At 37.1% G+C, this 25,485-nt stretch overlaps 1 protein-coding gene across 3 annotated transcripts in view; it reads left to right on the forward strand.

Annotated features, from left to right (window-relative positions):
• The window catches only part of NCK1 (NCK adaptor protein 1), an 80,880-nt gene that overhangs the window by 42,882 nt on the left and 12,513 nt on the right, over positions 1–25,485 (forward strand). For 2 of the 3 annotated variants that reach the window (XM_028518007.2, XM_028518008.2), the window contains exon 2: positions 12,494–12,737. In XM_028518007.2, the coding sequence (XP_028373808.1) occupies positions 12,512–12,737 (226 nt within the window). In that variant the 5' untranslated portion in view covers positions 12,494–12,511. Of the gene's footprint in view, positions 1–12,493; positions 12,738–14,756; positions 14,891–25,485 lie in introns of those variants that run through there. The other variant, XM_028518010.2, reaches the window with a different exon arrangement.

Here is a 25,485-nt window from a genome sequence, read left to right on the forward strand (position 1 = left end):
GAGGTTACCAGGAAAAGCACTATAAACAGTAAGATTGTTAGGCAGATTTAAATCCATGTCCATGCCTTCTCTCCTCCCCCCCGCCCCCCATGCCTTCTCCAGTAATACCAGTCTCTAGAATTTTAGATATCGTCCTCTTTATGGTACAGCTAGGGAGATACCCTTACAAATGAAGATTTCCCTTATAAATATTTTTTACAAAGAGTAATTTCTACCTGGTTTTCAGAGCTCTTCTTATTTTTAAAATGTCTACTAGTAGTTTCTTAAAAATTAACCAACTTAAAATAATCCTTATGCCAAAAAGATATTTTGGGGTAGCAAATTTTGCTCTCCTACAATGGCAAAGTAGATTTTTTCTACCTCCAGACTCCTCTAGCCTCTTCCCATGATACAGTTCAAAAGCTGCTTCCACAGCTTAACTATTTATTACAACAGTAGCCTCACTTCTTGGTGTCAGTTTTCTGTCCAAGTATGTTTGGGCTGTTGTAACAAAATACCACAGACAGGCTGACTTACAAACAGCAGAAATTTATTGCTCAGAGGTCTGGAAACTGGAAGTCTGGTATAAGGGTACCAGTATAGTCTAGCGAGGGTCCCTCCTTTATGTTATATCCTCACATAATGAACAGGGTTTCGCAAACTCTGGGATCTCTTTTATAAGAACACTGGTCCCATTTCTGAGAGTTCCACCCGGATGACCTAATCACTTCCCAGAGGCCCTGCCTACTAATACCTAACCTTATGGGGGTTAGGATTTCTACCTGAATTGGCGGGGGGCTGATGCACAAACATTCAGACCATAGTAGTAGCACCCCCTTAGTTTTTAGTGCCAAGTGGCTTAGTTTTTTCTTTTTCTTTTTTAAAAATATATTTTATTGATTATGCTGTTAGAGTTGTCCCAAGTTTTCCCTCTTTGTCCCCCTCCACCTGGCACTCCCCATCCCTCTGGCAGTCCCCCCTTAGTTCATGTTCTTGGATCATGCATGTAAGTTCTTTAGCTACTCCATTTCCTGTACTGTTCTTAACATTCCTCAGTCTATTCTATACCTACCAATTTGTACTTCTTAATCCCTGCACCTTTTCCTCCATTCTCTCCCTTCTCCCACCCAATTGATAACCCTCCAAATGATCTCCATATCTATGATTTTGTTTCTATTCTGCTTGTTTACTTAGTTTGTTTTTTAGATTCAATTGATGAGTTATGAATTTATTGCCATTTTAATGTTCATAGTTTTGATCTTCTTTTCTTAAGTCCCTTTAACATGCCATTTAGTAATGGCTTGGTGATGATGAACTCCTTTAGCTTTACCTTGTCTTGGAAGCACTTTATCTCCCTTTCAACTGTAAATGATAATTTTTCTGGATAGAATAATCTAGATTGTAGGTCCTTGCTTTTCATGACTTTGAATACTTCTTGCCAATCCATTCTAGCCTGCAAAATTTCATTTGAGAAATCAGTTGACGGTCTTGTGGGAACTCCTTTGTAGGTAACTCTTCTTTTCTCTTGCTACTTTTAAGATTCTCTCTTTATCTTTAACCCTCGGCATTTTAATTATAATGTGTCTTGGTGTGGTCCTCTTTGTCTGGGACTCTGTTCTTCCTGGTCTTGTATGTGTATTTCCTTTGCCAAATTAGGGAAGTTTTTTTTTAATATATTTTATTGATTATGCTATTACAATTGTCCCATTTCCCCCCTTCTCTCCCCTCCACCCTGTACCCCCCTCCCACCCACATTTCCCCCCTTTAGTTCATGTCCATGTGTCATACTTATGAGTTCTTTAGCTTCTACATTTCCCGTACTATTCTTGCCCTCCCCCTATCTATTTTCAACCTACATTCTATGCTACTTATTCTCTATACCTTTTCCCCCTCTTTCCTCCTCCCACCCGCCTGCTGCTAACCCTCCATGTGCTCTCCATTTCTGTGGTTCTGTTCCTGTTCTAATTGTTTACTTAGTTTCTTTTGGTTTTGCTTTAGGTGTGGTTGTTAGTATTTGTGAGTTTGCTGTCCTTTTACTATACATATCTTTTCTTTATCTTCTTTTCTTAGATAAGTCCCTTTAGCATTTCATATAATAAGGGCTTGGTGATGATGAACTCCTTTAACTTGACCTTATCTGAGAAGCACTTTATCTTCCCTTCCATTCTAAATGAGAGCTTTGCTGGATAGAGCAATCTGGGATGTAGGTCCTTGTCTTTCATGACTTGGAATATTTCTTTCCAGCCCCTTCTTGCCGGTAAGGTGTCTTTTGAGAAATCATCTGACAGTCTGATGGGAACTCCTTTGTAGGTTACTGTCCCCTTATCTCTTGCTACTTCTAGGATTCTCTCCTTCATTTTTACCTTGGCTAATGTAATTATGATGTGCCTTGGTGTGTTTCTTCTTGGGTCCAACTTCTTTGGGGCTCTCTGAGCTTCTTGGATTTCTTGGAAGACTGTTCCCTTTGCCAGAATGGGGAAGTTCTCCTTTATTATTTGTTCAAATAACTTTTCCACTTGGTGCTCCTCCCCTTCTGGTACTCCTATAATTCGGATGTTGGAATGTTTAAAGGTGTCCTGGATGCTCTTAAGCTTTTCCTCGATTTTTTGAATTCTTATTTCATCATGGTTTCCTGCTTGGTTGATTCTATCTTCCTTCTGGTCTACTGTATTGTTTTGAGACTCAGATTCCTTCCTTTCACTGTTGGCTCTCCTCCGAGTATCTTCCTGCATCTCTTTTATGGTAACCTGCATCCTTTCATCTAAATTGCGCCCCAAGTCAACCAATTCCGTGAGCTTTCTGATCACCAGTGTTTTGAACTGCGCATCTGATAGATTGGCTATTTCTTGGTCGCTCAAAAGGATGAGTCCTGGGGGACTGATCTGCTCTGTTGAAAACATGTTTTTCCCTGTCTCTCCTTTTTTTTTTTCTGGTCTGGTCACTCTTGTTACGGTGGGGGGCGGAGCCTTAGGTGTTCACCGGAGCTGGGCACCCCAGTCGCTAGATTGTGATGTTATGTGTGGGGGCGGGGGCGGGAGCGGGGACAGGAGGGAACAATGGCAGTAGTTCCGTTCTCCTGGGCTCAGACCCTTCTCTGGGCTGCCGGGCTACGAGTTCTGCCCTGGTCCACAATCGCTGCCCCTCTGGGTCTGCCGGCCGCAGCTTGCGTACTCAGGGATCACCGCTGCATTCTTGCGCCCCAGATAGCTGTCGCGCCAATTTCGCGCCAAACTTTCCCCGACCCACGCCAGCCCCGCACCCGCCCAGCTCGTCTTCTCCTACCAGTCCGGATAAACGCATCTACTTCAACTTTTTGACTGTCCGACTTCCATTCAGATAAATCCTCTATCGGTTCTGGGCGTTATTCTGTCTGTAAATTATTGTTGTAAATTATTGTTGTTCTAATCTTGGTTGTGCGAGGAGGTACAGTGCGTCCACCTATTCTTCCATCTTGCCGGAAGTCTCCCGGAAGTTTTTTTAAATTATTTTTTCAAGTAAGTTTTTAATTTCTTGCTCTTTTTCTTCTCCTTCTGGGACCCCTATGTCTCCAGTGTTGGTACATTTGACCAGATATTCCTTAGCCTTTCCATGTTTTTTTTGGATTTCTTTTTCTTTTTGCTGTTCTGATTGGTTGTTTTTGCTTCCTTATGTTCCAGATCATTGATTAGATTCCCAGCTTCGTCTACTCCATTGCTGGTTTCTGTAAATTTTTCTTTATTTCACTTAGTGTAACCTTCATTTATGCCTGGGTCTTTTTTATGCTATTGAAGTACCCAATTAGTTCCTTGAGCATCCTGGTAACCAGTGTTTTGAACTCTGTGTCAGATAGATGGCTTATCTCCATGTTCTTTAGTTCTTTCTCTAGAGTTTTGTTCTGTTCTTCCATTTGGGCCATATTTCTTTGCTTATTTTGGCAGCCTCCCTGTATTTGTTTCCATGTATTAGGTAGAGCTGCTTTGACTCCCTGTCTTAGTAGCATGGCCTGTTGTAGAAAATTTGTACACTGGTAAGTTGGATGAGGCAGAGCCTTAGGTAATTTCCAGGGTGAGGCAACTGGGTGAACTGGGTTGATAGAGTCTCCAATATGGTGTCGCCACTCTGTGGCTCTGTTTGCAGAAGGGCTCAAAACGGGGACAATATTGCTGCCTGCCCTCTGGAGTTTTGTCTGGGAGGAAGCTTGTTCTGATGCCAGACACTTCAATTTCTCCCTGTGTGCCACTGGTGATCTTCCAGCTGCTGTCCCAGTGCTGAAACCCAGAGGGAGTGAGTCTGTGTAAGTCTTAAGTCCATTGTGGGCCCTTTAAGGGGAGACTTCTGGGAATCCCATAGTTTCTTCCGCTGCTCCTACCCCCACTGGTTTTTATAGCCAGAAGTTATGGGGACTAACCTTCTTGCCACTGGAACCCTGTGCTGGGTTGTCTGGGACCCCTTGCTCCTGAAGTACCCATCCCAATTTTTATCTAACACACGTGGGTGTAGGACCACTCATTCTGTAACAGGGTGCAGCTGCGGGGGGGCCCAAAACAAGGGGTTTGAAATGGGGTCCAGAACTAGGGGTCCAGGAAATATTAGGAAAAAAAATATATATATGTCCTCATCACCACAAGTCTGAGCTGGGGGATGGGATGTATGGAGCAGGGCCATTGAGAGTTGTTTTGAATAGCAACAGTTTTGCAGATAACCTCTGGAATGGTCGTTTAACATATTTATAACCTTTAACTGCTTTCATAGGTATATTAAACAGCTGTGGCCATGTTTTGAGTCAGGGGGATAGGCAACTCCCACTGGTTACATAGCCTGTGTAAGAGCTTGGAGATGATTGGCTCCACACCACAGGGCCACACCCACCTGAACGCTGGCAGCTGTGGCCAATTGTGGGAGGAATCGGAAATGGTGGGGCAGAGGAAGATTGATGCTGGGATTTAAACCCAGGTGCGGCAGCTATGCGTGGTCTTTTTGGGACCATGCTGCTTGGGCAGAGAAGAACCATGGACTTCTATTTCTTTTTCTGAGATATGGTACCCCAGACTGGTCAGAGGGTGAAGGAAAGGCTGTGCATTTGTGGGTATTCAAAAGGACTTTGGGATCTCAATGAAGACATTAAGTTTGTTTAACTCTTTAAATAAATAATCCTTTTTCCTTTCACCAATCTCTGGCATTGAGAGACATCTTTCCCTTGTGGTGGGCAAGGTGAACCTAGTACGGGGAGGGGGACCCCTGGAATACAATACAAGGGTGGGTCCATTCGGTAATAGTGTATCGTTCATCACCTTCCCCATCTCTTCTGTAACAATTCCATGTCTCTGCTCCTCCTACCCATCTTGATGAATGTAAGTTCTTTAATTTTTTGGTTGTTGGACTCCCATACAGTTGGATTTTCTGACAATTCTGGGTGATAGTAGTTTTGTAGTTTAGCTATAATTTTTGCAGTGGTTGTGTGAGGAGGCAAGCTATGTTTACCCATACCTCCATCTTGACTGGAAGTCTGAAAGTGGCTTAGTTTTTCTTTATCTGAGAATGTCTTTATTTTATTTCATTCCTTAAGGATAGTTTCACAAATATATTACAGTTAGAATTCTGGTTTGCCAGTTATTTTCTTTCAACATTTTAGAGATGTGGTTCATGGTTACCATCTGTAGCACAGTGGACTGGAAAATTCCTTACTGTGGAGGGCTGTCATATTATGTTCATCATGGGATCTTGAGCAGTATCCCTGGCCTCTACCCAGTAGCAGCCCCCCTTTCCTCTGCTCCCTAGCTGTGACAATAAAAAATGACTCCAGATATTGTCAAATAATTTCTTGGATGCACAATACCAGTAATATCCAATTGAGGATCACTGCCCTGTATGTATTGTATTGTTTTTCTCTGGCTGCTTTTATGATTTTCCTTTTATCTTTGGTATTTAGCAGTTAGATTATGATGTGCCTGGACATGGTCTGAATTTACCCTACTTGAGGTTTCTTGGTTTCTTGAATCTGTAAATTTATGTCTTTTGCAAACTTCCAGACATTTCAACCATTGTTTTAAGTATTTTTTTTTGTACTGAAATCTATTTGGGGGCAGGGGCATGGAATCCAATACATGAATAGTAGCTCTTTTGATGTTGTCCCATGGTCCCTGAAGCCCTGTTCTTTTTCAAAATATTTCCCCCTCTCCTTTAGATTGGATAATTTTTATTGATCTGTCTTCAGGTTTATACAGTCTTTTTTTTTCTGTTATAATATACTGAATGTCAGCCTCCCAAAAGATATTTCCATTTCCTAATCCCTGGGCTTTGTGAATACAGTCATATGCCACCTAATGATGGTGATACATTCTGAGAAATATATCATTAGGTGACTTCATAGTTGTATGAACATCATAGAACATATTTACACATAGGATGTAATTACACAGGTGGAATAGCCTACTATACATATATGTTATATGGTATAGCCTATTGTTCCTGTGCTTCAAAACAGTATAGCATGTAACTGTACTGAATAAGGCAGTTAGTAAGTGTTTATGAATCTAAACATATCTAAAGAGTAAAAATATGATATAAAAGATAAATAATGGTACACTTGTATAGGGCACTTACCATTAATGGACCTTGAAGGAGTGGAAGTTGCTGTGGGTGAGTCATGCATGTCCAGACTTGGGGGAACTCAGCACTTATGTTGGTTCATAACCAGATTTATAGGTATTAAAGGTTAACAAAGCTAGACACTAGTTAAATGGTAAGGATGGATTTTATTCAATAAATATTTCAGTAGGATGAAAGTCTAGTGTGAACTGAATTCAGCTTTGCCAAAACAAGGCAGGAGACTTTGAAAGCTGCAGCATGCTAAGTAAAAGGTGCCATGTGGTGTTAAAGGGGACTGGTCCACGTAACTAGGCCACCTAAGTTAGTAATTGGTACTTATCTATATGAGAAACAAACTTTATGATGAGTGGTAATGGTATAAGTTAGGGCAAGGCACCCACCACAGTTGGGCCCTTACCTTTCTACAAGGACTGGAAGCAAGAGTGAGAGTCATCTCCTTGAATGTTTCCATTTTAAAGAGATGACTCTCAAGTCCTTAAGAAGACAGTTCTGGGTGGTAGAAGATTCCTATCTCAAAGGTGTAGAGAAAGTATATAATACTTTCTAAATTTACTGCTCTGAGAATGGGTTTGGGAACTTACCTGCCTATCACCAAGTTTTGGCTAAAACAAATAGTAAATTCTTGTGACAGCATTGAGCTTAGTTTCCATCCAAGGGGTGCGGCTTTAAGCCATTAGAAACTCACTACTGTTTAAGTGTGAGAGGGTAGACTAAATTATTTATGCTGAGAATCTACAGTTGTTTTTGTTTGTTTATTTGTTTTTTAATCCTCAGCTGAGGACATTTTTTCATTGTTTAGAGAGAGAGAAACATCAGTGTAACAGAGAAACATCAATTGGTTGCCTTGCATGGGCTCTTGCAATGGGGATTGAACCTGCAACCTAGGTTATGTGCCCTTACTGGGAATTGAAGACACAACCTTTTTGGTATATGGAACTATGCTCCAACTAACTCAGCCACACTGGTCAGGGAGAGAATCTACAGTTTTATAGGCTGTGTCAAGAAGAGGGCTCAGAGGAGCCTGGCTACAGAATGGTCAAAGAGAGAGTCTTTGTCATAGATTACTTTCTCTAGCTCTTTTGTCATGGGAATTTTATCCATATTTTCCAGTTCCCAGTAATCTCTCTTTCTAGTTTTTTTGGCCAGGAACATTGGGTTCTTTTATTAGAGTTTCAGTCTTTCATGTTGTTGCTCAGTTCTGGGCATGACTGCCTGCCTTAATGGTAAATGGTGAGTGAATAGTGAAGAAAAATAGTGTATTTCCCCCATATTCTTTGTGCCACCTGGTTCCTCCTTCTTCCTGTATCCAGAAAAATAGGTTTTCTCTTGGGGTCTTAAAGTGTGTGTACTCCACCATTGTGGCAGCAGTGCAGATCCATAGCTAAGGCTGGTGCTGGGAGGACAGGGCCAGGAAAGGTGGGGAAAACCCACCAGAGAATTTTCCTGTCTTTTGACCAGATTCTCCTGTTTTTTCCCCAGCTCTACCTATTATCCATTTCCCCTGTCTGCCTGCCTTTGGACCAAAGCCAGGAAATAAAACATAAGGGAACCAATAGGAAATTTACCATCACTGTATTGTCTTTTTTCCCACTGATTTCCCTCCCTAATCTGCTTGCTGTTATTTCATTTTCAGAGTCCTCAGGTATCTGATTCTTTTTAGCTTCTCTGAAGATTTTAGTTGTAATCCATTGGACAGGCAGGTTGTAGTGGGCCCACACCGATCTTTTCCTGGAATTAAAAAATACTAGACCAATGAATCTTAATACAGGAAAAGCTCATTCATATAGTTTTAGATTCCACATTAGAAACTATATTAAGAAACTCTCACTTGTCAAGTTTTGGTGTAGTACCAAAAAAGAATATCCACAGTTATCTGAAAAGACTTAAAATACTCTTCCTTTTTTCTTTTTAACCAAAGCAGTATGTTGACAACACATTAAATGCAGAAACAGATATGAAAATCCATGTCTTCTGTTAAGACAGACATTTAAACGATTTGCCAAGGTGTAAAATAATGCCACTCTTTTAACTACTGTTTTTGATTTGGAAAATGTAATTTTTATAAAAATATTTTAAATGTATTAGATTAAATATGGTCATATTTAATTGAATTTTAAAATATCCTGACATTTCTCTTTTTTAATTTTAAATGTGGTAAATATTAATAGATATAACTGACATAAGCAAAAGCTCTTTGGGTTTTCAATTTATATGTAAGTATGTAAAGGGGTTTTGAGACCAAATAGTTTGAGAATTGCTCATTTAGTAGGTAATTGGTTTACATGCATTTATTACATGAATACTCTTTTTCTGTTCTCTTTTTAAAAGACAGCATGGTAATCACCAGTACATGAATTCTGGGGAAGTGCAAAGAACATGCATTTGACTTCCATTTGAACTCCCAGTTACCCCCACTTGTTTTTCAGGGTTGGTAAAACTCCTTAGTGTCTGTGTGATACTTGGTAAAGTGAGGATAATACTTTTTCAAGTTTAAAGGATTATTGAGCGGGAAATGCTAGGATAATACCTGAGTTATGGGAGTTTAGTGACCATTTCTTTGGTGTAAAGTTGCAAATCTTTAGCAACTCCTAGCCTTTGTGAGGGTGTAAAAGCCTCTGCTCTTAAGCTAGTAGGTGTTCTCCAACTCAATCTTCTGATTCCTTTCCAATAAATAATAGTATAGCACAATTTGTGAAGATATCTAGAACAGTAAGCTCCATGTTGTCCTTAGTGACAGTGAAATAATTGAGTTATTTAATTCCAGTTTGGTCCTATTGTTAGGATAACCAAATGAGGAAAGGCCAAGCATATGATCAGTGAATGTGTATGGGTTCATTTTGGGAATGAGGTTGGAGGTGAACTAGAAAAACAGATAAAAAAATAGGCCCAGGAAGAAAAGGCAAGCCAGTTGTGAGTACTGTAAACTGGGATTAATGTCAAATTCGAGGTCCACGATTTTTGTATAATCAGAGCTGGGCAGCAGTCAGTGAGGAACAAAATAGTTCAGATTCTATAAAGGAAATCCAACTCTGATGTCAAGCAGGAATTGGACACTGGGTGTGATAAGGGTCTTGGGTTTCATTGCCAGGTACAAGGACCCAAAAACAAAAGGACAGGAATCCAGTTCCTGAAAGCAGGCATAGGAGCCAGGAGTATCCAAGTGCAAATATCATGAGTGGAGTTGGGAACATGGAGCTGAAGCTTTTGTAGGAGAATATAGAATATTAATTGACAGCCTTTACAATCATGGCTGCATCAAAGTGTAGTGAAATCACTTCACATTTAATTTATATAATTTGAACTAGGTGTGGCTCAAGAAGGCCAGAAAAAAAGGTCTGTTAATACAATGCAAATTTTTCCACCCATCGTTCTACTGTAAGCATCTGCTCCAGAGTCGGCAAGAGATGGGAACCATTCTTTGTTCTCTCAGTTGACCTCAGTTGCTGTCCTTCTTGTAGTTTAAACATGCCATTTCACTTTGTATCTTGGTTTAAAGATACATGGTTTTCCCTACTATTTGAATTCTATTAAGTTCAAATTAACTCCTTTATTTGGTAATTAACTGAAGAAATGGTCATCAAAGTTAAAGTGTAAGTGCTTTATTTTTTTTTATGTTCTGATTGTTTAGGTTCTGATGTGATTCTTCTGTGAAGCAGATTTAGTTTTACACCTGCTTACTTTTCTCACATTTCTTTTTCCCCTCATACCTTCTGCATATTTCCTCACCATGTTTCATACTTTGTGTTCAGATGAGAATTCCATTGGCTAGCTTTAAGTTGGTTTTCTCTCTTATAGTACGTTTAAAAAAAATTAAGTAATACATACCTGTTGTAAAATACTCAAACCACACATGTATATGGAATAGGGACTGAAAGTTTTTTTATGAATCTTATTACTCATTGTGATTACAGTTTATTATATATCCTCCTAGAGCTTTTTAATGCACATATGTAATAGGATTTTTTCCAAAATAAAATCATACTTAGCACATTTTTTTGGAATTTGCATTTTTGCTTAATATATCTTAGACATTTTACCATACTGGTACTTAGAATTTAGACACTCTTGGTATATATATCATTCCTGATTTTTCAGAATTATTAGCAGTACTGCAGCAAACATTCTTATACACGTGATGTTGGGTATTTGCATCATTTTTTCCTCTAGTATGTAGATTGTTGGTTGCAAGAAATGTGCATTTAAAATTTTGACAACTCTATTGCCAAATTCTTCAAAATTTTTGTACCTAAAAAATATCATAGCCAAGTTAAAAAGACAATTGACAAACTGGAAAATTTTGCAATTTATATCAGTGGGCAAACTATTCTTACTATAGAAAGAGCTTGTAAGAAATGAAAAAGAAAAGCCACACCTTAAGAAAATGAACAAGTAATCCACACGTGAAAACAAATGCAAATGTCCCTTAAGTTTGGGAAACGATGCTCAATCTCATTGTAATAGAGACATACAAAGAAAAACTGTTTCAGAATACCTTTTTTTGCCTATCTAGTTGGCAAAAATCCAAAAGATCAACACCATAGTTTGTTGGTAAGGCTATGAGGAAATAATCACTCATATTGAGAATAGAAAGGGGTAAAGAGTCTCTGGATAGGGATTTAGCAATATTTCACAAAATTATATATAAACCTTAAGCTTCAACTCAGTGTTCTTCTAACTTTAATGCAAAGGTACATGAACAGAAAGCTTAAATGACATACATGAGACTATTCATTGCATTGTTTAATACCATAAGATTGAAAACAACCTATCATCCATCCGTAAGGTCTGCTTGAGGAAACTGGTACTTCTTTACTGATGAAGTACTGTGCAGTAGTTAGAAATAGAAATTGTATTAGAAAAGAACCCTCAGACATTGCTGTGGAATGATCTTCATGATATACTATTAAACTGAGAAAGCAATGTCCAGACAGTATACATAGTGTGTGTGTACATGAATGTACTCACAACTGTAAACCTGCATTTGCCCTACTCTGTATACTTCTTTTGCTGCACCCCACAGGTTGGCTCTATAGTCTCTATTATTTTACTTTTAAGGTTTTTAAAATTCCGTTACTTATTTTTTTACTCATGAGTTTTTAGAAATTTCCAAAACATACGAGTTTTTTTCAATTGTATTTATTTTTAGAGAGAAGGTGAGGGAGAGAGAGAAACATCAGTGTGTGGTTGCCACTGATGTGGGCCCTTACTGGGGACCTGGCCTGCAACCCAGGCATGTGCCTTAACTGGGAATCGAACAGACAACCCTAAACTGCGCAGTCTGGTGTTCAGTCCACTGAGCCACATGAGCCAGGGCCAGACAAACGAGGTTTTTAAAGAGTTATCTTTTTGTGGAGGTTGTCAGAGAATGTGGTTGTAGGATATTGAATACGTGAAAGTTGCTGAGACTTTTTTTATGGCCTAACATTTGATGGATTTTTATATATGTCCGTTTGTATTCTTCTTTTGGGAAGTAAAATTTTTGTGTGTTTATTGATCAAACAGATGGTTTATAATGTCAGTTCTCTTTTACCTTTGTTAATTTTTATTGTCTTCTTGATTTATTACTGAGATAAAGATGTTTAAATTTGTGCTCTGGGGCAATTGATGTCCATTTTTCTTTGTGGTTCTAGCAGTCTATTTTTAGCTATGTCAATACATACATATAAAATTAGATGTTATAGACATTGAGTAAAACTTTTTATCATTTATGGTAAACTTCTTTATCATTAGTGATGGTTTTGCCTTAAAGTCTTTTTGTGTGTTGTTATTACAGCTACACCAGTTGTGTTTTGATTAGTATTTGCCTGGTGTATTTTTCCTCATATTTTTTCTTTTAACAATTCTGTACTCTTAGGTTTTTAGATATATCTCTTTTGAAAAGTATGTAGACTAAAACCTTATAAAAATAGTTTCTATGTCGTTACAGTGCTGAAGCTACTGAAAGATGGCAGAAGAAGTGGTGGTAGTAGCCAAATTTGATTATGTGGCCCAACAAGAACAAGAGCTGGACATTAAGAAGAATGAGAGATTATGGCTTCTGGATGATTCTAAGTCTTGGTGGCGAGTTCGAAATTCCATGAATAAAACGGGGTTTGTGCCTTCTAACTATGTGGAAAGGAAAAACAGTGCTCGAAAAGCATCTATTGTAAAAAACCTAAAGGATACCTTAGGTAAGTTATTTTCGTATTAAAACAACAAAAATACTGTCTTTTAAGCAGATATTAGTGTTTGGTTCTTTGTACAGAATTTTAGTAACAGTGGGCAGAATTGACAAGAAAAGGTTAGGACTGGAATTTCAGCTAAACGAGGTAAGTTTGGCTCATAGCATGTGTTCAAGTCAGGAGACCAGGGAACATCATGCTAGTGGACAGTTTCTGTATATCTAACTCTGGTGGGACTGGTCAGAATTCAAAGATCAAACTGTTGTGGTGCAAAGGAACAGAATTGGATGGATTTATCAGGGGCTCTTTAACTACGAGTACCCAGTGGAGTTGAGGCAAATTCTGCATCTAATTGAGAGGGATAAATGAGTGAGATGCAGAATTGCCTCCTTGAAATTATGGCGGTTTATTTTGCTCAGCACATTGCTGTATTTTAACATCTACTGGCTTACATTTTGAACTTCACTTTTAAAAACAAATCATTTTTTTCTTACAGTTGACGAAAGGATTTTAAATTGTGGATCACTACTATAGATTAGCATTTATAAGGCTGATCTCTCTTTTATTTTGTTTCTCTCTTTTTCTCATTTGTTCTTTCTCTAACTGTAACATTTGTTTGTTTTTACGACCCTCATTAGGGCCAGAAATAGTGGAACCTGTTCCACATTTGACTTGGCTGAGCTGATAGGAAGGAAATATGCCCAGATGAGGAGTGGCCTCTTTTTTTTTCTTTTTTAATTAAATTCTGGCTTACAGGAAGGAATTGGGAGGGTCAGAATTTTATTTTTTTGTATTTAGACAAGCATGCAAACATTCTGTTACTTAATAGTTCTTTGTCTATAAATGGAAGAGAAAGTAAAATTTCTCCTTGTGAAGATAGCTTGGGAGTAATATAGTATGACTGAAAAATATAAAATATTATTAATTAACTGCTTAATTTTAGTTTTTATTTCTCATTTAACATTATTGTTATTCTAGACTAGAGTGTTCTTTCATTCATCAGCAATAGAAGACATATTTTTTACCACTGTAAAACAGCAAGAATTTATAGTACAATTCAAAATATGATATAAAGTATTAGAATCTTGATTTTTGAGCTAAAAACATTCCTCGTATTCTAAGTAATTTAATACATGGAGTTATTCATCTGAATTTTCATCTTGACATTTAAGTACTGTATGTGAGGTTACCTTTTCTTGAGATTTTAAGGTTTTGCAGATAAGACCATTATTATTAGTTTTAAAATGGAAGACAAGTCAGAAAGACCTTTTCCTTGAGTAGCTAAAAATTACCAGAGTTAGAACCAGGAATACTCATTAATTTGTAATACTGGACATTTATTTAAAGCATGTTGATTAGAGGCATTTGGGATAATTAAGGTAACTTCTGTAAAGAAAGTATGCCTTATAGTGATGAAGGCACAGAAAGGACTAGGACATCAAAATAGACATTTTTTTTTTTTAAGTATGCTGGTATCCTGGAAATAGAGCAAATGTGAAAGTAATTAACAAAAGGTAGTGAAAAAACTAATACCATAGAGCAAAGAGGAAAAATATCCCAGGTTTAGGTATTACTGCATACAATTTTTAAAGCCCAATTACATACATTTTTTATTATTTGTTTTAAGTTAGTGATCTGTAGTTAGCCTGTATAGTGATGTAAATCTAGCTTTTGCATCATAATAGCCTTCCCTCCTCTCAGAATTTCTGACGCCCTTTCTGGTGACTTAAATGTACCATATAATTAATGGATTTGTTTCACAATGATTGTGCTGATGGAGTGACATTGTTTGAAAGTTGAGAAAAGAAAACAAAGGAAAAATGAATATGTGAATATATTTTCAGTTGTTGAAAATATATGATGTAAAGCTTCTTCTAAAATAAGAGTGAATAATAAGGTCACCTTTGTGGCCATCATGATATACTTGTTTTACAGGTTCTGTTACAGTCGGGGGCGGGGGAGGGGGGAATTTTGGAAAGAGAGGAGCCTCAGAAAATCTTCCTGTTGCCTGGTTGTGGGCCAAGTCACATGGATAGGGTGTGGGGAGTTTCAGTGTTGCAGAACATACCAGGAAGCTCACTGAGAATTATCTTGGACTGTAACAGACTGACAAAAGAAAATATTCAAAATGGATTGGTTAAACGTCTTTAAAGATTTTTTCAGTAAGTTAATTTGTTTATTAAATCCATAGTTTTCTTGTAATTTTCAAATTAACATTTTCACTTTTATAATTTAAAGGAAAACTGTATGAAGAGAACCTGGTGGGGTTTATGTAGGCTAGTGCTTTATGTCGTTTATGGAACATTAGCTAAGTAAATGATTGGTGATACATCAAATATTAGTAGTTTTGACTTGATTAGTAAAATAGTTTTAAAATGTTTTAATATCACTGTTTAATGAATAGAAAAAGAATATAAATTGATTTCAGTTTGATGCAGTTCTAATTCAGTAACTTTGTACTTAGAATAGACATTTAAAGTGATTTAAATATATTGTAAAGATGTTAAAAACACAAGAAAAAAGGATTAGGTGAGCAAATTCCTTTATTCTCAACAAGATTTTAACATCATCCTAAACATTTGAATTAATATGGTATTATTTTAGTACTTTCTATTTAGATTTTAGAGGAACAATGTAGATGGTAACATTTAATAAAAGCACTAGTAAAGGAATTGTTTTAATTTAATCAATGTAGGATTGCTAGAAATTGCTCTTTTGGTAAATGTGAAATTTGATAGTTTGAAATGAGTACTGAGAGCAACGGCACACAAAGAAAATGTAAACATTGAAAAAATAGTAAATTCTTTGGCTTGTTTTTGAGTTCAGGTCCTAAAGTAATACTAATATTCATAAGGGCCTGATCTTTCTATCTGCCGATGGCCTGTTTATGATCTTATGACAGTGAAGTTGATTTAGTGTTTGGACATTTGCTTGATCTTTCTAGAAAAATAAACAGAGGAATTGTTGTAGACGTCTCTGATGTATAACGAGTCTAAAGAGACAAAGAGTAACCTGTTGAAATTTCAGGGAAAGGAGCAAGCACTTTGTTGAAAAAGAATTGTAATTGTAATATTAAGACTCTTGTTTATTTAATTAACTTGAGTAGCCAAGTGAATCCTTCTGCAATATATGTCTTTTGTTTATGTTTTGGGATGTTATAAACATTTTTAAATCTGCTTCTTTGGTTAGTGATCCTTTTAACAACTTTATGGATTAACTTATTTATTTGAGTACCAGCAAACTTTTATTGAGAGCCTACTGCAAGCCAGGCAGAAATCATAGAATGAAAAACTAACACTCCCAGAATTTACATTCTGATGGGGAGGGTGATGGTGGTGGTTATTTATTAATAATACAGAGGATTTCATATCTCAGTTTGGTCATAAGTGATATTGACTATAAATTAACCAGAAGTAGTATAAAAAGAATATATTGTTTACATAGTAATTCAATATATACCATCAATATAATAATAAAATTATCATTCTCTCTATTGAGTCTTAGAAAGTTGATAGTTAATCCTAAATAAATTTGTAGGCTGGGGGTCAAAATCTGTTATTTGCAGCCAAAATATTCCTTTCCTCACTACCTGCAGCAAACCAAATTTATATTTATTTTGCTTTTCAGCTTGTCAGAGTAGAGACAGGCTATTCACCCACTTATTCCCTGCATGGACTGATAAAGTTGAGAAAATAATGTGTGCTTCTTGTGTGGTAGCAAGAATACCCTTGACAACAAAAAGTGCACATATATTTCAGATTAAAAAATAATAAAAACAATTTCTCTTATTTCATGTAGATAAAAATGAATAAATAGATAATATAAAAAAATAAATAAAAACCTGTAATAGAAACAACATCATATATTTGTATTTAGAATTCCTTAGTCTACTTCCAGATACTCCACTGTCATGTGGCCAAGGGTATGTGACTAAACTTTACCAATGATTCTTTGTTTGTAAATGAGAGAATTGGGCAAGACTGTGGCCCTGGAAAGTCCCTTTGAACTCTAGAAGTCTCACAGTCTTCGCAAACAACTGATCAGTCCTACATATGCCATAGAAATCGGGGAAATCCATAAAGGAGAAACTGGTTTTAAAGAAGTACATAGAAGCATAACAGAATTACAGAAAGAAAAATACTTTCATTAGCCTCATTCTATTTATTGAACATTTATTTACTTAGTGATTTAGCCAGAGGAAGAATAACATGCTTAACATAAAGAGCTAATGCTAGAAGTATGACAAATACATTGGGTTCAGAAATATATTTGAGCCCTGGCTGGTGTAGCTCAGTGGATTGAGTGCGGGCTACGAACCAAAGTGTTGCAGGTTTGATTCCCAGTCAGGGCACATGCCTGGGTTGCAGGCCATGGCCCCCAGCAACCGCACATTGATGTTTCTCTCTCTCTCTCTCTCTCTCTCTCTCTCTCTCTCTCTCTCTCTGTCTGTCTCTCTCTCTTTCTCCCTCCCTTCCCTCTCTAAAAAATGGATAAATAAAATCTTTAAAAAAATAAAGGTGGAGTCTCTTTAAAAAAAAAAGAAAAGAAATATATTTGAAAGCTAACTTAGCTGCTATGACTCAGTGGATTGAGTGCTGGCCTGCAAACCAGAGAGTAGCAGGTTCGATTCCCAGTCTAGGGCACATGCCCTAGGTTGCAGGCCAGAACCCCAGTTGGGGGTGCACAAGAGGCAAACACACATTGATTTTTCTCTCCCTCTCTTTCTATCTCCTTCCCTTCTTTCTAAAAATAAATAAATAAAGTCCTGTTTTTAAAAAAGAAAGCTAAAAACTTCAATAGAAATAAATGAAATGTATAGGAACAGACAGTAACGTAAAATTGCATATTAAGTTTTTAAAAAATTGAAAATTTCTTGCTGAGAATCTTGCTTGGCAGCAGCTTATATGAATAAAAGACTAGTAAGAGCTGTTGTGATACTATAGGTGCTAAAAGATCTCAACACAGTTAATAATGGCATTGATTCAGATTTATGAGGTGCTCAGGTGAAGGGATGCAATAGCTTCTTTATGTGTATCTGGCCAAATAAAGTATGACTTAGTTTGTCTACTTTGGATAGACATACTTTCACCGTGGTATTGAGAAACTGAGGTGCTTCTAAATCCTGCATCTAGTACATCTGATTTGAGCATCAGATTACATAAAGGAATAGTTATGGGTACAAAGATTTACCTTAGGAAGAGGACAACTATCATGTGAAGATGGACTGTCCACAGTGCTTAACCAAATTTGTAAAAACTTTTGAGGCATTAACAATATATCTATTGTTTTGGTCAAGTGACAGTACTGTAGGAAGAGAGAGGGTAGAGCAGTGGTTAGGAATAAGGGAAAATTGGAAGGTATACTAACACTTTTGGGTTTTTTTAAAACAAAGCTAACAATAAAAATGGGTGCTTCAGACTTGTGTACATCCTTTGCATTTAGGCCTGAGTGTTTCCCTCCACTGGTCATGTACAGGAATATGATGTTACAGTAAAGGTTTAAGTATTTTTTAAAATGTAAATGCTAGCACTAGAGGTAGAAAAGTAATAACTACCATTGTTTATAAACTATTTTTTTTCTTTTTTCCCCCTAATACACCCTTAAGTACTTTTTTTCCCATTTTTTCTCTCCTCTTTATTTCTCTCCAGCCTGCATCTCCTCCTCCAACAGCTCTCCCCCCACTTTAGTTCATGTCCATGGGTTCGTACATGTAAGTTCTTTGGCTTCTGCATTTCCTATACTATTCTTAACCTCCCCCTGTCTGTTTTGTACCTACCATTTATGTTTCTTATTCCCTGCACATTTTCCTCCATTCTCCCCTCATCCCCTCCCTGCTGATAACCCTCCATGGGATCTCCACTTCTGTGACTCTGTTCCTGTTCTAGTTGTTTGCTTAGTTTTTGTTTTTTAGGTTCAGTTGTTGACAGTTGTGAGTTTGTTTTCATTTTACTGTTCATAGTTTTTGATCTTCTTAGATAAGTCCCTTTAACATTTCATATAATAAGGGCTGGGTGATCATGAACTCCTTTAACTTGACCTTATCTGGGAAGCACCTTATCTGCCCTTCCATTTTAAATGATATCTTTGCTGGATAGAGTAATCTTGGATATGTTAGGTCCTTGCCTTTCATGACTTTGAATACTTCTTTCCAGCTCCCTCTTGCCTGTAAGGCTTCTTTGGAGAAATCAGCTGAGAGTCCTGTGGGAACTCCTTTGTAGGTAACTGTCTCCTTTTCTCTTGTTGCTTTTAAGATTCTCTCCTCTTTAATCTTGGGTAATATAATGATGATGTGCCTTGGTGTGTGCTTCTTTGGGTCCAACTTCTTTGGGACTCTCTGAGCTTCCTGGACTTCCTGAAAGTCTATTTCCTTTGCCACATTAGGGAAGTTCTCCTTCATTATTTGTTCAAATAAGTTTTCAATTTTTTGGTCTTCCTCGTCCCTTTCTGGCACCCCTATGATTCGGATATTGGAACATTTAAAGGTGTCCTAGAGGTTCCTAAGCCTTCCCTCATTTTTTTAAAATTCTTGTTTCTTCATTCTGTTCTGGTTGAATGTTTCTTTCTTCCTTCTGCTCCAAAGCATTGATTTGAGTCCTGGTTTCCTTCTTATCACTATTGGCTCCCTGTATATTTTCTTTTATTTCACTTTTCAAAGCCTTTGTTTTTGTCCTCTATTTTGTGATCATACTCAACCATTTCTGTGAGCATCCTGATTACTAGTGCTTTGAACTCTGCATCTGATAGGTTGGCCATCTCTTCAGTGCTTAGTTCTATTTTGGAGGTTTGATCTGTTCTTTCATTTGGGCTATATATTTTTGTCTCATTGCACCTGTTATGTTGTAAGGAGCAGAGCCTCAGGTATTAGAGAGGGAACAGTGCCACTTGCTTGGCTCTTAGCCAGCTTTCACTCACTCCCCACCTACCCACAAGCAAACCTGGGCCCTTCTGTTGCTGATTTTCCAGGTGGGTGGATTTGTGTAGTTCGAGGATCCTGTGGATCTCTCCAATAAACTGGCCTTTGAGGCTGGGAGTTTCTCCCACTGCTGTAATCCCCACAGATTTTTACAGCCAGAGGTTTGGCGGCTTTAGTTTCCCACACTGGAACCCTGGGTTGTGCTGTCTGCCTCACCCCCATTTGATCCTCCCCCTTTGTCTGCATGCAAATGTGGGACCACTTGCCTCATCATCGCTGATCCTCTGGTCCTCCAGTCCTTTGCTTCCTAGCGGGTCCTTTCTATCCTGGCTGCCCATCTCCACCCCTCCTACTGGTCTGGATGAATATTTCTTCTTTAATTTCTTGGTTGTTGGACTTCCATGCAGTTTGATTTTCTGGCAGTTCTGGTTGGTTTTTGTTTTTAAATTTGTTGTCCTTTTGGTTTTGTTTGTGTGAGGAGACAAAGTGAATCTACCTACGCCTCCATCCTAAACTTAAAAAATTATTTTAAAAATTTTTATGAGGTAGGTTCTTAATACACGCCATCATTACACAAACAAGGAAACTGTAGTTTAAAAATGATTAAATTGCCCTGGCTGGCGTAGCTCAGTGGATTGAGCACGGGCTGGGAACCAAAGTGTCCCAGGTTCGATTCCCAGCCAGGGTACATTCCTGGGTTGCAGGCCATAACCCCCAGCAACTGCACATTGGTGTCTCTATCTGTCTCTCTCTCTCTCTCTCTCCCTCCCTCTCCCTCCCTTCCCTCTCTAAAAAAATAAATAAATAAAATCGTTAAAAAATTATATAAAAAAAATGATTAAATTACTGGATCAAGATAAAATTAGCCAGTAAATAGCAGGATGAAAATTTAAACTAGGGTCTCTTTTGCACCCATTATGACTAAAGAGTAGAGGAAGGTTAGATAAGCAAAGGATTAGAAAGAGTAAATGCAAAAGGAACTAAATGAGATTAGGAGGATTATGGTGAACTAACTGTGAAGTTGGGGAGAATTTAGAAAAAAATACCTGAGGGACTCTGCTAGTATAGTGATCCAATAGTTGCTGATTATAAGATGATTTAGAAATTAAGAGGTGCTGATACTTTATATTTGCATATTTTTGTAAAGAAGCTAGAAGATTGGGAAGACTGTTTTGTAGCAATGGAAGCAAAGGGCAATAAACAGGCCCTTCTAAGGAATTGTAAAAGTAGGGTAAAAAAGCAAGTTATAGATTATGCATGCATTTGTCTGTCATTCACATGATAAATGGTAACGGAACATTTAATATAGGAATAGATAGATGATTTAAAACATGGTGTTTGATCTCAAGGAAGAAAATTTTGGTATACAGAGTTTTGAGCATTATAGTAAAAATATTTACAAAGGATAGTAGTAGCACAGAGAAGGAGTATATTAACTCTGTTTTGGGGAGAGATAGGGAAATCTTTGGTGAGAAAATACCATGACTCAGTCTTGAAGAATGAATATAGTGTTTTAGGGCAAAAAAGCATTGTGTGCAAAGGTTCATATCCTTGAAATAGAATGGGGGTTTTGCTGGGTAACTGAGGAACTTGTATGGCTGTAGCATTAGGTGAACAGTTTTGAGGTTAAAGACATGCTCACAGAGATCACAGAAGGCACACAAAATGAAAATGCTAAGTATATGTTCTTTCCCTGAAATATTTCTTGCCTCCAAATTAAAGTAGGTTGTTTTTGATATTTTCCCACTTGCCACTTTAATTGTTGGGTCTGTCCAAAAATTATTCATTCTTTTTCTGGCAATGTATAATTAGTCTTAGAGATTATCTTAATCAGAATTTATTTTTTAAAAGATTTTATTCATTTATTTTTAGAGAGGGGGGAGAGAGAGAGAGAAAGAGAGAAAGAGAAAGAAACACCAATGTGTGGTTGCTGGGGGCCGTGGCCTGCAACCCAGGCATGTGCCCTGACTAGGAATCGAACCTGTGGTGCTTTGGTTCGCAGCCCGGGCTCAGTCCACTGAGCTACGCCAGCCAGGGCTCAGAATTTATTTTTTAAGTGGGCACACAATGCAATATACAGATCATATGTCATAGAAATGTATACTTGAAACCTGTATAACTTTATTAACCAATGTCACCCCAGTGAATTTTGTTAGAAAAAATCATTTTGGAACTTGTTATTTCAGGGTTAAAATTTTGTATTTTCTTTTATCAGTATTCAGTTTTAATCAGCTTAACAAACATTGAACATCTGCTGTGTACACAGTTGTAAAGTATAGGAAATGAAAAAGATCAGTGAGACAGAATGCTCTTCTCCAGGAGCTTATGCTAAAGTAGAGGGGTTAACACAGGAAACACAGGAAGTGTTATCATACAAAGACTTCAGAAGTAGAAGCTGCTAGGGTGCTTAAAAAAGGAGAATGTATATCACTGAGGGTGAGAAATGAAGGGTGTTGAGAAACAGAGTAGGAAGATGAATAAAATAACAAAGTTGTTATTTGAAATGGTACTTATTGAAACGGTAGATTTTTGAGAGGTAGAAATTTTAATAAGATTTGGGCAAGAAACTAGCAAAGTAAACAAGTCATGAAGGTAGAAATGGCTATTTGGGGGTTGACTTAAGGGGCCCATTTTGTTAAAATTTAGGATAGTTTCAGTACAGGGCATTATAAAAAGATGCTTTTATATAACATGTTTCACAACTCTGTCATGGTAAGTGGTGTGTTCTCCATTTCTAAGCTTGGAAAAATAGCTTGCTCAAGATTCCAGTTAGTAAGTGATATAGCTGGAATTTGAACTCGAAGTCTGATTCAAAGCCTGTGCTGTTTTCAGTAGTCTATACTGTAAGCTGGGAAAGGAAGGCTGAGGACATTCTAGAGGGCTGTGCATTCTAAGCAGAATATTTCTCTTAATTTGAGAGGCAATGAGGAGCCACCTTTGGCTCTTGAGCAATAGCGTCATGTGATTGCAGCTGTGTTTTACAAGAAGATTAGACTGGATGGGTGGAAGCAGGACAGAATGGATTAGTAAGAAACTAGTTTAGAGGGTGGTGAAGGCTCAAGCACAACATAATAGGCCTGTACTAGCTAGCATATGAATAGTAAAAATGGAAAGTGTTGGCAGAAAAGACCTGATAAGGCAGAAAAGATCTTAAGGATTAGATGTGGGAATCTTTTTTTTTCTTTTTAAATAACAGAGATGTACAATATTATCAGGAGTATAATCCTATGATTAGACATTAATATAACTTACAAATGATTACCCCCCCCAAATCTAGTATCCATGTTACACCATACATAGTTATTACAATATTACTATGTTCTCTGTGCTCTAGTTTACATCTCTAACTATTCTATAAATACAAATTGGTACTTCTAAGTCCCTTCACGTTTTTTACCCATTCCCTCCCCACCCGTGCTCCCCCCAACCCCCCCACCACAACCTTTTTCCCATCTGGCAACCATCAAAATGTTTTCTGTATCTATGAGTCTGTGTCTGTTTTGCTTATTTACTTTGTTTTTTAGAATTCCATGTGGGAATCTTTGAAGAAAAAAATTTTATGAGATAAAATTTGTATAACAAAATTAACCATTTGAAGGTATACAATTTAATGGTATTTAGTACATTAACAATGATGTGTGACGATTGCATCTAATTGCAAACCATTTACCCAAAAAAGAAACCCTTCCCTATTAGGCAGTCATTCCTTCCCTATTAACCCCTTTTCTTAAGCCCTTAGCAACCACTAATCTGTTTTCTGTCAGTGTGGATTTACATATGTTGCCTGTTTCATGTAAATGTGACCTTTATATAATATGTGTCCTTTTGTGTCTTTTTCTTTAACTTAACATACTGTTTTTCAGGTGCATCCATGCTATACATAGTGTAGCATGTATCACTGCTTCGTCTCTTTTATGGTTGCAAATGTTGCATTATGTGAATACCACTTTGTTTATCCATTCACTTGTTGATGGACATTTAGGTGGTTTTTACTTTTTGGTCATTGTGAATAGTGAAAGTGTGAAGACTTGTGTACAAATATTTGTTTGAGCTCCTTTTTTAGTTATTTTGGATATATACCTAGAGTGGAATTACTACATCATATGGTAATTCTATATTTAATATCTTGAGGAACCATCAAACTATTTTCCACAGCAGTTGTATCATTTTACATATTGACCAGCAGTGTAACAGGAGTTCCAGTTTCTCTGTATCTTCAGCAACACTTGTTATTTTCCTTTTATTTGGTTTGTTTTAATTTGGTTTGGTTTATTATTGCCATCCAGTAGATATGAAGTGGTGTCTCATTGTGGTTTTGATTTGCATTTTCCTAATGCCTAATGATGTTGAGCATCTTTTCATGTGCTTTTGGGGCATTTGTGTATATTCATTGAAGAAATCTTTATTTCAAGTCCTTTGCCTATTTTTTGAAATAGGATGCTTTTCTTTTTTGCCATTGATTTATAAGAGTTTAAGATTTTATTTATTTATTTTTAGAGAGGGAAGAGGGGGGAGAGAGAGAGAGAGAGGAAGAGAGGAAGAGAGGAAGAGGAAGAGAGAGAGAAAGAGAGAAGGAAAGAAACATCAATGTGTGCTTGCTGGGTGGTGTGGCCTGCAACCTAGGCATGTGCCCTGAGTGGGAATCGAACCTGCGACACTTTGGTTCACAGCCTGTGCTGAATCCACTGAGCTACACCAGGCAGGGCTTGACTTATACAAGTTTTTATAATCCTTATCAGAATTTGATTTGCAAATATTCTTTCCTAATTCTGTGGATTATCTTTTCACTTTTTAAAGTGTTCTTTGCACAGATGTTTTATTTTTTTTTATTTTAATGAGGTAAAATTTATCTTTGTTTGTTTGTTTGTTTGTGCTTTTGGTGTAAAATCTTAAGAATTCATTGCTGTATCCAAACTTGTGAAGGCTTCCCCCTATGTTTTCTTCTAAGTGTTTTAAAGTTTTAACTATCATATTTGTTGTCATTGATCTGTTTTGAGTTAAGTTTTGTATGTGTGGTGAAATAGGAGTCCAACTTCATTCTTTTGCATGTGGGTATCCAGTTGTCCCAGCACTATTTGTTGATGAGACTATTGTATTTCCGATTAAATGGCGTTTGCCTCCTTGTTGAAAAATCAGTTGACCATATATGTGTGGGTGTATTTCAGGGCTGAATTCTATTCCATTGGTCTGTATGTCTGTCCTTTTATGCTAGTACCACACTGATTTGATTAGTGTGGCTTTGTATTAAGTTTTAAAATTGAGAAGTGTGGGTCCTCCAACTTCATTTTTATTGTTTAAGATTGTTTTGGCTATTTTGGGTTTCTTGCAATTCCATATAAATTTTAAGATCACCTTTTTTGATTTCTGCAAAAAGGGGCTGTTGGAACTTTAAGGATTGCATTTAAATATGTGAGACCACTTTGGATAGTGCTGCCATCTAAAAATATGGTCTTTAAACCTATAAGCACAGAATGTCTTTTCATTTATTTATGTTTTTAATTTCTTTTAGCAATTTTCATAGTGTTCAGTGTACAAGTCTTATACCTCTGTGATTACATTTATTCCTGCATGTTTTATTCTTCTTAATGCTATTATAAGTGGAATTGTTTTCTTAATTTCCTCTCAACTTGCTCACCACTGGAGTATAGAAATACAACTGATTCTTGTGTGTTGATTTTGAATCTTGCAACTTCACCAAATTCATTTATTAGTTTGAATTTCTTGTGGATTGTTTAGGATTTTCTGTATATAAAATCATGTCATTTGTGAATGAGGATTATTTTACTTCTTTCTTTTCTGCTTGGATATCTTTTATTTCTTTTTATTCCCTAATTGCTCTGGTTA

This window comes from Phyllostomus discolor, chromosome 7, assembly GCF_004126475.2.
Source record: "Phyllostomus discolor isolate MPI-MPIP mPhyDis1 chromosome 7, mPhyDis1.pri.v3, whole genome shotgun sequence".
In the NCBI taxonomy this organism is placed as follows: Eukaryota; Metazoa; Chordata; class Mammalia; order Chiroptera; family Phyllostomidae; genus Phyllostomus; species Phyllostomus discolor.